Raw genomic sequence first — 13,399 nt, 5'->3', positions numbered from 1 at the left:
GTTTAGGAGTAGGGGTAGTGTAGAGGAATAGAATGTACAGTTTGTACAGTATAAAAACCATTACGTCTATGGAGAGTCCCCGTAAACCACATTTACAAGTGTGTGTGTGTGTGTGTGTGTGTGTTTAGATGTTTCTCATTTCTCGGTCCAATCTTGCAAATATTTGAGTTCATTAAAAATGTAAAGCAGCATACTTTGATTTGCAAGAACTTTCAAATAATTACCTCCACTCACTGCAATAAACTAACATTTCTCTTTTGACATTCAACTTCATTTCGTGAACAACTTGCGTAATAAGCCTCAATCAGTGATGATGACGTAAACCACAGCATGAGAAATCCACCTTGCCTGCCCTACTTTTTGCTGGACTGTTTCAAACTGGCAGTGCCTTCGAAGTCTTATGCATACTTTTCAGGCTTTGCTGTCTTCGTCATTCTATCGTGAAATATTATATGTTTAAATACATCCACCAATATTATCCCAATATGATAACTCACGTACACGTATAATCATTTAAATTCACAGAAAAGCTCACATATCACTTCATCTGCATGTACACATTGTTCACTTGTTGGTTTTTCCATCAGAGTGAAACCACAAGCATCAAAGCCCATCTGTTCTTTCTGTTTTACAGAACAATACAAGCTTTTAGGAGGTTACCAGGGATGTAGTTTTCCTTCAGTGCCATTGAATGCAGGCGTGAGCAATGTTTGCCATGTAATTAACACTATTTAAATTTATCGAGGCTTTTCTTATTTTTCATGGCATGACATGCTTGTTTATGGGCTTTGCAGGAACTTCCATTCTGCCATTATTTGCTGGTTGAGAGATGTGACATTAAGAGCGGATATAATTAAAAAAGTGCCAGTTAATTTCATCACGCTTACTTTAAGATCATCTTAAAAAATTATGAATTCTTCTCCCAATTATACATCACTTGATGGACAGAGTTGTATGTACCTTCTTCTTAAGCTATTGGGTGGTTTTAAGCTTTCACTTCATCCACAATCATGCCTTTTTTACAGTAACTGTCTGTAATATATGAACTCTCTATTTCCTAATTGTTAAAAAATTATAAACACACACACACACACACACACACACACGCATTGGGTTTTCATGTTTTATAGGTACATTCCGTAGACATAATGATTTTTATACTGTGCAAACTGTATATTCTATCCCCTAAACACAACGCTCACAGAAAATATTCAGCATTTTTACATTTTCAAAAAACATCAATTTTGATTTATAAGCTGTTTTCCTCATGGGGACCAAAAAATGTCCCCACAAGGTCAAAAAAATCTCTGGTATTATTATAGGGTCGCCATAAAATAGTGTTTACCAAGACCACACACACAAGAAGAAGATGATGACGGTGAAGAAAAATACGTTGATCTCTCATCTTTCTGCAGAACCAACCTGTGTTTTTATGTATTGCCTATAATGTCTTAAATTAATTTGTATTATAATATAAATAGATTTGTAACTGGAAATCTGTTGACAGCTTTAGGCTGCAGTGTCTGTTACCAGGAACTTCATTATTCATTAAAAAAATAAATAAATAAAAAAAGGTCTGTTGGCTGGTTTTACAGGGGTTTTGGGCACTATTTAGCAGGTCAGACTGGGAGACCAGTTAAGTTACTGTTTTTTCTATCCCCATTTTCCTATGACATAAAGCATTGGGACTCTATTGCACCAACTGCACGAGAAAACAATAAAGCCATTTCATCTAATGAAATACTGATGACACTTCACATTGAATCTGTCTTTGGGAGCATAATAGCCCGTGGCTGAGATAATGACAGGTTAGCTCAACATGACATTCTGTTTTTTATATCAAGTAGCCTAACCCACCAAGATACTGACGCAGAACCCCTGGGAGGGGGCATTAAACTTTCAGCGTAACACCCTACGCGAATCATCCAGACATTGACACAACAATTTCTCTCTATAGCGCACGAAATTATCGCGTCATTTTCTTTCACTTTCTAAGTGGTCGTCGTCACGGGAGTATATAAATGAACTGATTATCCAAACGCACCATTACAGGGGCCTCTACAAGCAATAAGCGTACGAGCAATTACAGGACTACTGATCAAGGAAGGTGAAGAGACGTCAGTTATGTGCCTCGTGTGGAGATACAGATTAGCCGTATCCATGATTCTGGTTGTTGTGCTCTGTGATGTGTATGCATCTGACGCACAACCAATTGGAAAAGTTTATCCACGCGGAAATCACTGGGCTGTTGGTGAGTGAAAATCATATTTTTTAATTTTCCAAAACCTAGAACACCAATATAATTTTGGACCATACTATATGTGTGTGTATTTTGTTTTTGGAGCTGAGTAAATGTATTTAAATTGATATTAAATTTTAAGCAGTTACCTTGCATGTTTTTAAACTCCGTTTACATTCTGCATTTACCGAAAACTTTATTAAATGCTTAGAGTGATATGTGCTTAAATACTGAATGTTGGCAATTAAAGTCAAAGTTTTATTTGTCAAATGTGCAACAACAGTACTTGTTGACAAATTAAATGTATTTTTCTACATATTATATCAAAATAAATATGTACAATAACAGGCTGTGATAAAATATAAAGCTATTAAATTAAAACATAAAATTCAAAATATCAAATTTAAAGCAGTATGTGTATATACCATAAATTAAAAGAAGTAATTAAGTTTAGAAACAAATATGCTGATCTAAAGGACCTATAATGTAACCTCTAGGACTTTTGATGTCCAAAGAATCATATATGCGAAAATGGTTCTGGATAAAAAGAGATTTTTTGCAGAACCTTAGGAGCTGCAAACCATTAAAAAATGGAAGAAAGTAAATGAAATCAATAACACTATAGGCAATAATAATATAAATCTCTTGATTAAACGTATCAGTGGTAGTTTATTCAGTACATTTATTAGATTATGTATATTTGGAGTGATTGCAAAATACTCAAGTCTCACTTAAGCTTCGAGACTGATGAGGGAAAGTGGATCCATGTGGTGTAATGAGCAGACTAACAGCCGTATATTAATTGGATGAAAATAAGAGGTGTGCAACTGGCTTTTTGTATGTTTGTGAGATTAATTTGTTTAAAAATAAAGAGATAATCAGGTAAAATATGATACGTTCTTTTGATTCTGATTTTGAGTCTGAATTCATTCTATTGAGGTTTATTCTGTTCTGTTGAACTTGTGTTGTATTCAACATTTTCTTATAAAGTTTATTTTGACAGAAATTATGGATTATTTTGGCTCGCATTTTGTTTGCACATTAATACCAGACTAGATTCAATATTTGTGTTTTCAAGATATACATCAACTGCATTGTTATGATTTTTGCTTGTATAATGGAGGCAGCTAGTAAAGAGCTGTACAGGTAAACCTCAATCTGTCATTGTTAGCAAGCTCGCATCCTATGACGGTGACTCTGGTTTGAATCCCGCTCGGAGCGGTGCGAGTAGGACCAGTCACATTGGTGCCGTGACCCAGTTGAGAGTGAGGTTTAGGGGCGAGTGTAACTGAGGCCAGCTAGTAAAGTGCTGTGCAGATAAACCTCGATCTGACTGACGTTGGAGATTGCGGTCTTCAGTGTCCTTGTTAGTGCGCCCACCTCCTATGACGGTGACTCTTGTTCGAATCCCGCTCGGAGCGGTGCGAGTAGGACCAGTCACATTGGTGCCGTGACCCGGATGGGAGAGAGTTTTATGGGGGTGAGTGTAACGGAGGCCAGCTAGTAAAGAGCTGTGCAGGTAAACCTCAATCTAACTGTCCTGGAGGCTGCGGTCTTCAGTGTCCTTGTTAGTGCACCCGCCTCCTATGATGGTGACTCTTGTTCAAATCCCGTTCAGAGCGGTGCGAGTAGGACCAGTGATATTGGTGCCGTGACCCGGATAGGAGTGAGGTTTAGGGGAGTGAGTGTAACGGAGGCCAGCTAGTGAAAAAGCTGTGCAGGTAAACCTCACTCCCTTGGCCTCGAGGCACACTAGTGACTGACGCTGGAGGCTGCGGTCTTTAGCATCCTTGTTAGTGTGCCCACCTCCTATGACAGTGACACTGGTTCGAATCCCGCTTGGAGTGGTGCAAGTAGGACCAGTCACATTGGTGCCGTGACCCGGATGGGAGAGATTTTTACGGGGGTGAGTGTAACAGAGGCCAGCTAGTAAAAAAGCTGTGCAAGTAAACCCTTACTCTTTTGGCTTCAAGAGGCGCACTAGCAAGGCTGTGGATTTTAGTATCCTTGTTAGTGCGTGCGCCTCCCATGCTGGTAACACTGGTTTGAATCCTACTCGGAGCAGGTGAGAGTAGGACTAGTCACACTTTGCAACCACATGAAATCCATATAGTGTGAATTTGGTCTGTGCATTAATTTTACTTTAAATCAGAGCAACAATCAGTCTATAATGACCTATATTTGTTTTAGGGCACTTAATGGGCAAGAAAAGCACAGATGAGCAGGTCAGACCAGAGGAATCAGAAGGCGATGATGAGACTTTTATGACAACCTCAGGTCTGCAGCTGGAAAGATTCAACAAACATCTCCTGCCGCCATTCCTGTATGCGCTCATGAGAGGACGGACAGAAGCAGGGAGCATGCAGGAGCAGGAGGGCACAGAGGAGATCAGTGCTTCTAAACTGCTCCAGCGCATGCTGACAAATAGACATCAGTGGGAGGAAGATCACGAGAGAGGCAGACAAGTCAAACTGGTGAGAACATAGGGAGTAAATCCTTAACAAGATATTATGCGAATGCATGAATGCCTGCAAAATGCATGTAAAGTGCATAAGGGTGGTTCTGATCTAATAGTGTGTTTTTTTAATCACATAACTGCTCTGCCGTGTATATAATGAACAGAAATAAAACATTTATCATTGTTGGACCTGTTAACTGTCAAGCATAGAAATGAATTTCGAGTGTTTAAGCTTTCAAATGATACATTTATGATGATTACTAAAATAAGTGATAGGGAAAAAGGCAATAAAAAGTGTCCTGCTACCAGGACACTGACAGTTAACAGGTTACAGTTTTTATTTGACAAAATAATGATGATCAGTGTTGGGTGTAATGCATTACTAAGTAGTTAATTACTGTAATTTAATTACTTTTCCTTTGAAAAATTAAAGTAAGGGATTACTCTTATTTTTTCTGTAATTTAAAGGGATAGTTCACCCAAAAATGAAAATTTGATGTTTATCTGCTTACCGCCAGGTCATCCAAGATGTAGGTGACTTTGTTTTTTCAGTAGAACACAAATGATGATTTTTAACTCCAACCGTTGCAGTCTGTCACTCGTATAATGCATGTCAATGGGAACTCCATCTATAAGAGTAAAAAAAACATGCACAGACAAATCCAAATTAAACCCTGTGGCCCGTGACGACACATTGATGTCCTAAGACACGAAACGATCGGTTTGTGCGAGAAACCGAACAGTATTTATATTATTTTTTATCTCTAATACACCACTATGTCCAACTGCCTTGAGCATCCGATGTGTGAGGTCTGAAAACGTGCTCTGATGACGGAAGTCATCACTTATCACTTCAATGAGTGCGAGAGATCACTTCCGGATGCTCAAGGCAGTTGGACATAGTGGTGTATTAGAGGTAAAAAATTATATAAATACTGTTCGGTTTCTCGCACAAACCGATCGTTTCGTGTCTTAGGACATCAATGTGTCGTCATGAGCCGCAGGGTTTAATTTGGATTCGTCTGTGCATGTTTTTTTTTTACTCTTATAGATGGAGTTCCCATTGACATGCATTATACGAGTGACAGACTGCAATGGTTGGAGTTAAAAATCATCATTTGTGTTCTACTGAAGAAACAAAGTCACCTACATCTTGGATGCCCTGGGGGTAAGCAGATAAACATCAAATTTTTTTTTTGGTTGAACTATCCCTTTAAGTACAATTACTTCTGATGTAATTGCATTAAAAACTGTATAGACTATAGAGAAATAGTGAAAAAACATCTAATGTTAACATTTATGTTTGTTAATGTTTCCTTCTCCCTTTAAATACATTGGTCATTTCAAGAATAATTTATGCATCTTTACATTATTTATTTTAAAGAATTAAAAGATCAGTTTCATGTATCCTTGCATTGTTCAACTGGTCGAGGTTGATATATAGTAATTAGTAATAAGTAATGCAGTACTTTTTAAAGAGAGTAATTAGTACAGTAATCTAATTACACTGTTGAAGATGTAATTAGTAGCTAAGGTAAGGTAAATGTCCTTTGTTTCTCATATAAGAATGTTTCTTTTTATATATATTTCACATACAGATTGCTGACTTGTTAAAGGCTTTAAGAATGCAGGATGACAACGAAAGCTGAGGACGAAAGACTGTGGTTTGAAGTTCACTTGTTAACTTGCTCTGTCGAATACAAATTTCTTTATTAAACAACATATAAATAAGCATGTTATATTTTTGTATGTCACTATCTCAATGAAATACACATAAACTGAGTGTCATCATTATGTATATTTTATGCTATTGTTTTATAAATGAATTCATCATCTTGGTAACTGACACCATAGTAAGCACTGTAGTCATAGTTCAACTGACTAATATTTAATAAACTTTATCTTGTTGGGCTATCTGCGGTTTATAAAAATGACAGTGTGCTCTCTTGCATTTGAAATGTCTTGGCTGTATTTAGAAAAAGACTTAACATTAACATATGAATTCCTTGCTTTCCGTCTGTGTCGTAGAAGAGTAAAAAAAAACCCTGTCTCATTCTGAAAGTAAATTTATTACTGGTTATGATTGATCTCTTGAAGTGGCTGGCCATAAACCGCCTATTAGTCAAGCAGTCTCTTAACAGAGGAGGGTAGGTGACAGGAAAACTCTTCACTGCACGCTAATGACCATCTGAATAACTAAATCACAACCTCTGCATTGTCTGTGACAACTGGCAGGAAATTGTTGATGGTCTAGCTGTCTCGCCACTCTCAGCTGTCTGTTCACAATAATGGCTCTAATTATACACACTGATGTTTCTAACAATGAAAAATGTCAATTGGAGCCACTTTCATTTGGTTAAGTTCATCTGCTTCACTCTGATGCATGCTTTTCTCATTTATCACATATGAACGACCACTAATAGAAATTCAGCATACCTGTGACCTCTATCTATCTGAATCTAATTGCATTATTGATAAAGTTATTGCAAAAATGCCAAATGTCAGATCTGGTGATAGTCGTGATGTGTGTTCATACAGATGTGTTTGATACGGGTGTCTTGAATGATCTTAACTGGTAATGCAAACAACTATGAAATTTGTGAAATTTAGCTAGCTGATGATATGTATATATATATATATATATATATGAGAGATTTATACTTTATTTTAAAGGTTTGCACATCTTACAGTGTGTAAGAAAAAAAATTATATAAAAAAACTGTATAATACCATGATTAGTTTGAATATATAATATTTGAAAATTAGCTTTGAAAAATGAAAAAGTTTAAAACCCCTGATTTAAATTTAAAAATGTATAGATTGTAAGCAGTACTGGGTTACAATAGACCCTTTTCACATTTCCGGGTTTCTCAGGAGCGGAAGTCGTCATAGTTGGGTAAAATTCTGTAGCGGTGAATGAGAGAATACATTAAATATATTTTTTGTGTTTCCCTTTGCTCAAACAGCAAAAGAAAAACTCCACAATAGTGTTTTCACAACTTTCAAAAAGAAGAAAAAAAATAGAGAACGATTGATAACGGCAGTCAGAAGAGAGAAAGATGTCATTTTTAACTGTCACTCCCATAGCCGCAGTATTAGAAACATCCTCACAGCAGCGTTAATTCGTTTTTTGTAATTTGATGCAAAGGTAATATAATACTAAGTATAGTGTTATAAATGTACATACGTTTTTTAAAAAATGAAAATATTAAAAACTTTGCAGGATTTACGATATTGTTGACGGGGCTGTTGAATGCTCGAATCTGATTGGTTGACCAGTGTTCTAAGTTGTGCAATTATTTTCAGGGAAATGCACGGCTAAAGTAGTTCCAGGCAGGTCTTGACCGCGTTGCAGTTCCATATCACTTCGCCCGCCAAATAAATAAACAGTAGGATGAAAATGACAATTTAATGTCATGTTTTCTGCCACAAAATACGTTTTATTCTGTCTTGAAAGCACATACTCTCTCTCTCATACCCGCTCTCTCTTTCAAACTACACACGTACGGACACACACACACTGGCACAGAAACGTTTTGTCAGCGCTGCTCTGACGAATTAATCAGTAAAATAGTTTAGCAACTTAAAAGATACATGACTCACCAGTGAGGTAATAACGGCACTGTTCTTGAGGTAGATAAACTTATGTTTGCTATTAGTAGAGAGCTGCTGCCGTGAGAGACGCACAGATCAGGTAGGCTAATTCACATGCTCTCTCTCTCTCTCTCTCTTTAATAACTGTATCAAAAGAAATTAGTCCCACACACAAGAGTGTTTTTAGGACAAAAACCTGACAAATGTCTTGAAATACAACATCGGAACAGTGTCTTGAGGTGTGGTAACCGCAGAAATAAATAGGGACTTCAAGCAGCAGCTGCTGATACAACGGCAACGGCATTCTGTTGCGCATGCGCAAATGTAACTGCTACTTCTTGACTTTCTACCGTAACCGTCTACTACGGGAGAATAGCCGATTTGCCGTAGTCGATAATACGTGACAGATTAGATAAGTAAATGTTATGTTCTATGATTATGTAGTATTTTAGTTGTATCTGTATGTCATTTAATGCCAAAAGCAACCATTCTCTTGCTTTTATTTACATGTAATGTATTGTTTGCTATGTCAAATGATTAAATGATCCACGCAGTCCTCTTTGTTGTTGCTTAGTGATTTAGCTACGGCAGTTGATAGTTTACTTCTGGTCGCCGTTGCCTTTCCATCAACAGCTGTTGCTTAAAGTCCCTAATTAACTCCAGGCCGTTGAGTTCTTAGAAAATAATGTGTGGGTGTGCATTATTTTCTAAGAATTCAACGGCCCGTCGTCAATTATTCCTTACATTGTAGTCAGTTACTGATTCCAAATTACATGACAAAAATTGTAATTAGTAACACAATCTATTACATACACATTTAGGGTAATGTGACTACTTTTGGATTACTTTTGACTAACTTATTTATCACATTGATTTGAATAGGATAATCTTGTGCCATATTGATATAAAAATAGCCTACAAAGAGAGAAAATATATATTCCGTTCTTTGTTATCAACAACATGAAGTGCATTAAATATTGCATTATGTCAGGGTTTCTCAGACTGGGGTTTGTGATGGAGGTTTGTGATGAACTGCAAGGGTTCGAGAATTTAATGAAAAACTATTAAGTACTTAAAACATTAAAAAATTAAAATAAACAATTTTAAAATAAAAAAAGTTGGGAGTATCAATTAATTATGAATAATTTACTGCCACTGAGAATAGCTATCATGTTTGTAATCAATAAAAAAGTAACTCTTGTCTGATTACGAGTATTTTAAAACGTAATATAATCTAATTACAAGTAGTTAATTGTTAGAATCTGATTACGTAATCCAGGTTACATGTAATGAGTTTCTACCCAGCACTGATTGTAAAGACATTGGTCTATTATCGCACATTGTCGGCGGAGAAGAATGTTCCAAACGCAACCACTAGATGGCGGCAGAATCAAGGAGAAGCGCCACAGTGAGGCGTCTGCCGCTCCAACGGTCTGCGAACTCACAGTATGACGACTTTCTGCTGGTAACCTGTAAGAACCGGATTAACTGAAAAGTAAAAATAATAATTTAATATATTATAAATAACAATTTATATAATAAACAATTCATTAGAAAAAAACTAATTCTGGGATTATATAGAATATATAATACCCTAACAATGAAAGTTTATAGCCGATAGAAATGGAAATTAATTTATAATAAATATGCATTAAAAACATAATTGATGGAATATATATTTTTAGTTATTTTAATTTAAGAACTCTAGTATGATATAGCATAACAACCTCAACAATTTGAATAAGCATTAAGAACTATTAAGAGACAGGTTGCATTTTATATTTTTATGAGCTTGTCTTTATTATAAAATACAAAATTAATCTGTACAATGTGAAAACATACAACAAAACGTCATGGAAAGTGGCCATCTGCATTGTACAATACTTAACAGTGAATCATTCCTAGCATTGAATTGCCATTTTAAAGGCATAATTGGAATTTTGAATTGGGCAAATGTGATTCAGTGAAATTAAATGCATGCATTTATAATGCAAACATTATTTGACTGACATTTATTTCTCTCTTTAAATGCTTTTTTTTTTTTTTTGTCCAACAAGGGTTGAATTATATGCGAACTTTATTGAACTCTTGATAAAAAAAGAAACAAAAAAGACAGTAATGTACAATGAACAACTCTGGGAGGTTTATGAACCACAAACAGGTGTGAAAACCACTTTCAGGACCAAACAGAGTCTGATTCAGAAAGTTAAAGGAGATGCAAACAAGTCTCTGAGTGTCTCAGTCCAGCATCACTCTCAGTCTACCACGTCTTCCCTATAGACTGGATGTGTTCCTTGGCTTTCATTCTTAGTGAGGCGATACTTGTGTTTCGTGGGTCTGCCTCTTCTAGTGAAAATTTATCCATAAACCCCGAGCACTGATACGCTGGTGGAGGGGGGCACACCGCCCCTATATGGGGCAGAGGGTGGTTGAGCGTGGATGAGCTGAGGAACTGTGGAGGGGTGTAGCTGGCTGGTACACCCTGCTGAGGGGTGATGAAGCTGGGTAGGGACTGCAGGGGAGAGCTGGAGGAAGAAATCGGTCCGGTAAGCCAGGGCTCCAACGGCAGACCGCTACCCAGAGACAGTGGCCCTGATCTGGGGATGGACAGCATGGAGGACTCCTGCAGCTTGATGGAGCTCACCTCCAGTTTCTCTTGACGTCGCCACTTTGCACGGCGGTTTTGGAACCACACCTGAAATGTGACATAAAAAAAGGATTTAGTTTAAAATGCAAAAGTTGCACATATTGAAAAGTCCCATTGTGAGGGAAGTTCAGATGCTCTTAATATGTAAAAACCCCTCAAATACACTGAACAAAATATAACTTCTAAATTAAATGTTTTTATTTTATTAAGTCGAAAAATATTATTTAACATCACTCAACCAACGTATATACATCAGTTTGGGTTAACCAAGTACACTGTAAAAAACATTTTTTTCTTTTGTCAAATGAACTTCAATAATTAATGTGGTTCAGATAACATAATATTATGAGTTTCTGTTGATTCAGTCAATCGCCTTCATTGTATTAACTCAAACTTTTAATTTCAATGAACTCAAAATTTTAAGGCAACCAGGTAACTTACTATTTTAAGTTAAAATGACAATAATTTTTGACAGTGTAGAAATAACTCTTTAAGATAACAATTGCAGATATACCACTTTTGACAGTGTACACTTACAAAAAGGGATTAATCTCCCGTTTCCATAATTTATGTTTATGATTACATTGTATGTTATTTATATTTAAACTTTTTTGGCAATTATTTATGGTCGAATCATAATTTGCTCAACAATATTTGAAACCACATAAAATTTTACACATTTTAGGACTTATTCCCCCATAGAGGTTAATCAGCTGTCACTAAAATTATTAAATCAAAACATAAAATTCTAATAAAATAAAAAAGAGGCCAAATTTCCTCTGGGACTACACGATAAATAATATATCTATATTTGCTGAACTTTAAAACTACTTTTGATTAGTTGATTACAAAACATCAACTAGTTGATTTTAATTTTTTGTTTTGTTTTTTTTTTGCCTTAAATTTGTGCTACAAATATATTTTTTAAAGGAACCAATGATGAATATGTAAAATGAAAGGCTTTGAACAAAGTCCTATAAATAAGGTTATCCTATTGCCAACATGCGTCAATCCTATTCTCAAAATACACAGATCATGAAGTCCATCACGTGCTCACCTGTACTCGAACCTCTGGCAGGTTGACCTTGAGCGCGAGCTCCTCTCTGCTGTACACGTCAGGATAATGCGACTTCTCAAACGCCCTCTCGAGCTCGTGCAGCTGAAATGTGGTGAACGTGGTCCGGTTCCGCCGGTGCTTTTTCTTGGGATTTTCATCATCAGAAAATTTACCACCATCCGCATCCGGTAATTCCGGACTGACCATGACAGCAGATCTACAGACACCTGTATAAAAATAATGCAGAGTTTTCCTTGAGAAGCTGCGACATGTTTATATTTTAATTAAAATTCTGTCATTTTAATTTTTTTAACTTAACGCGAAAATATTAAATAGTCATTAAACTTTTATTCGTATATTAAACATCGTCATATATTTAATTATATTTATATATTTCTTCAAATAATTTAACGTTTTCTGTTTCTTTCTTTCTTTCTTTCTTTCTTAACTTCAACGTCTTTTTCATTTACAATTTACATTAAAAAAAAAATCTTAACACGCCTAAAACTTTCAATAAACTTTCCAGTTTATATTAATAGCCTATTTAAATGTGCCTCAGATGTACAATTAGATTATTAATTACTTGAAAATGAAAGAAGTGCTGCCAAAACAGTTTTAAACCCTAAAAACTTTGCGCATCTGTTTACTCACCTTCAAAGCTCTTGGAGTTTTTAGAGTCCTTTTTGGGGGACAACAAGTGCTCAGTGTCTTTGACTGGCTTTCCTGATCCAAAGGAAAACGCCGGGTGGAACATATTCTCTCCTTTAAATCCCAAAATGGATTCAATGCTGTGGATCCTCGTTTGTGATCCAGGACTGCGAACCAAGCGCGCGGATGGGGAAAGACGCTCTTCCATGTCTTGGGACTGTGATCCAACAAGCCTCATCGAACGTTTTGATTTGGAAAAACGAAAGTATGGAAAGCTCAGCTAAAGATTTTCCCGTTTTATAGGCTATATTTCCTAATCAATACACTCAGCAGCACATCCAATAGTCCAGACTGTCCCAGCAGAAGCAAGTCACGCAACTTTCTCCAGTAGTGGTCCTGCACACACTGAGGATGCAGTGGCCCCCAGGGGCCTTATATGGATCCCCCTCGACCGGGATTCTATTGTGTGAGTGACATCCCCTTCGACACGTCAAGAAACGTCAGATTGGCCAGAGTGAGGGATGTAGTATTGTCCCTGAGCAGAGCATTTAACTCCTCCCAGAGATTCTTGTGGCCATAATGGCAGCTTTATAAACCGCCTTACATAAATCTTAAATAATCTTTTCCCACTCCAGATGTCTTGATCATGATGGCCTGTAGAAATGAGAGGAACTGGGGCTGGGATTACATCTTTAAGGTCGAAACAGATCAAAATTACAAGATCTCTGCACGCGCAAAATGTCATTAAAAACGTCA

General features: G+C 36.6%; 1 protein-coding gene across 1 annotated transcript; it reads right to left on the bottom strand.

Moving 5' to 3' along the window:
* Window positions 1-10,093: 10,093 nt before the first annotated feature.
* Window positions 10,094-13,298, bottom strand: LOC127503854 (retinal homeobox protein Rx3). The gene is made up of 3 exons (XM_051878019.1): window positions 12,647-13,298; window positions 11,996-12,222; window positions 10,094-10,986 (listed from the first exon to the last, which is right to left on the bottom strand). Exons 1-3 carry the CDS (start codon window positions 12,879-12,881, stop codon window positions 10,552-10,554), a joined length of 897 nt encoding a protein of 298 aa, XP_051733979.1. The 5' UTR covers window positions 12,882-13,298; the 3' UTR covers window positions 10,094-10,551.
* Window positions 13,299-13,399: the final 101 nt, after the last annotated feature.

The sequence above is a fragment of the Ctenopharyngodon idella genome, chromosome 21 (genome assembly GCF_019924925.1).
Source record: "Ctenopharyngodon idella isolate HZGC_01 chromosome 21, HZGC01, whole genome shotgun sequence".
NCBI classification, from domain to species: Eukaryota; Metazoa; Chordata; class Actinopteri; order Cypriniformes; family Xenocyprididae; genus Ctenopharyngodon; species Ctenopharyngodon idella.
Note: the sequence above shows the minus strand (reverse complement) of the source record. Positions and strands in the feature narration are given on the sequence as shown.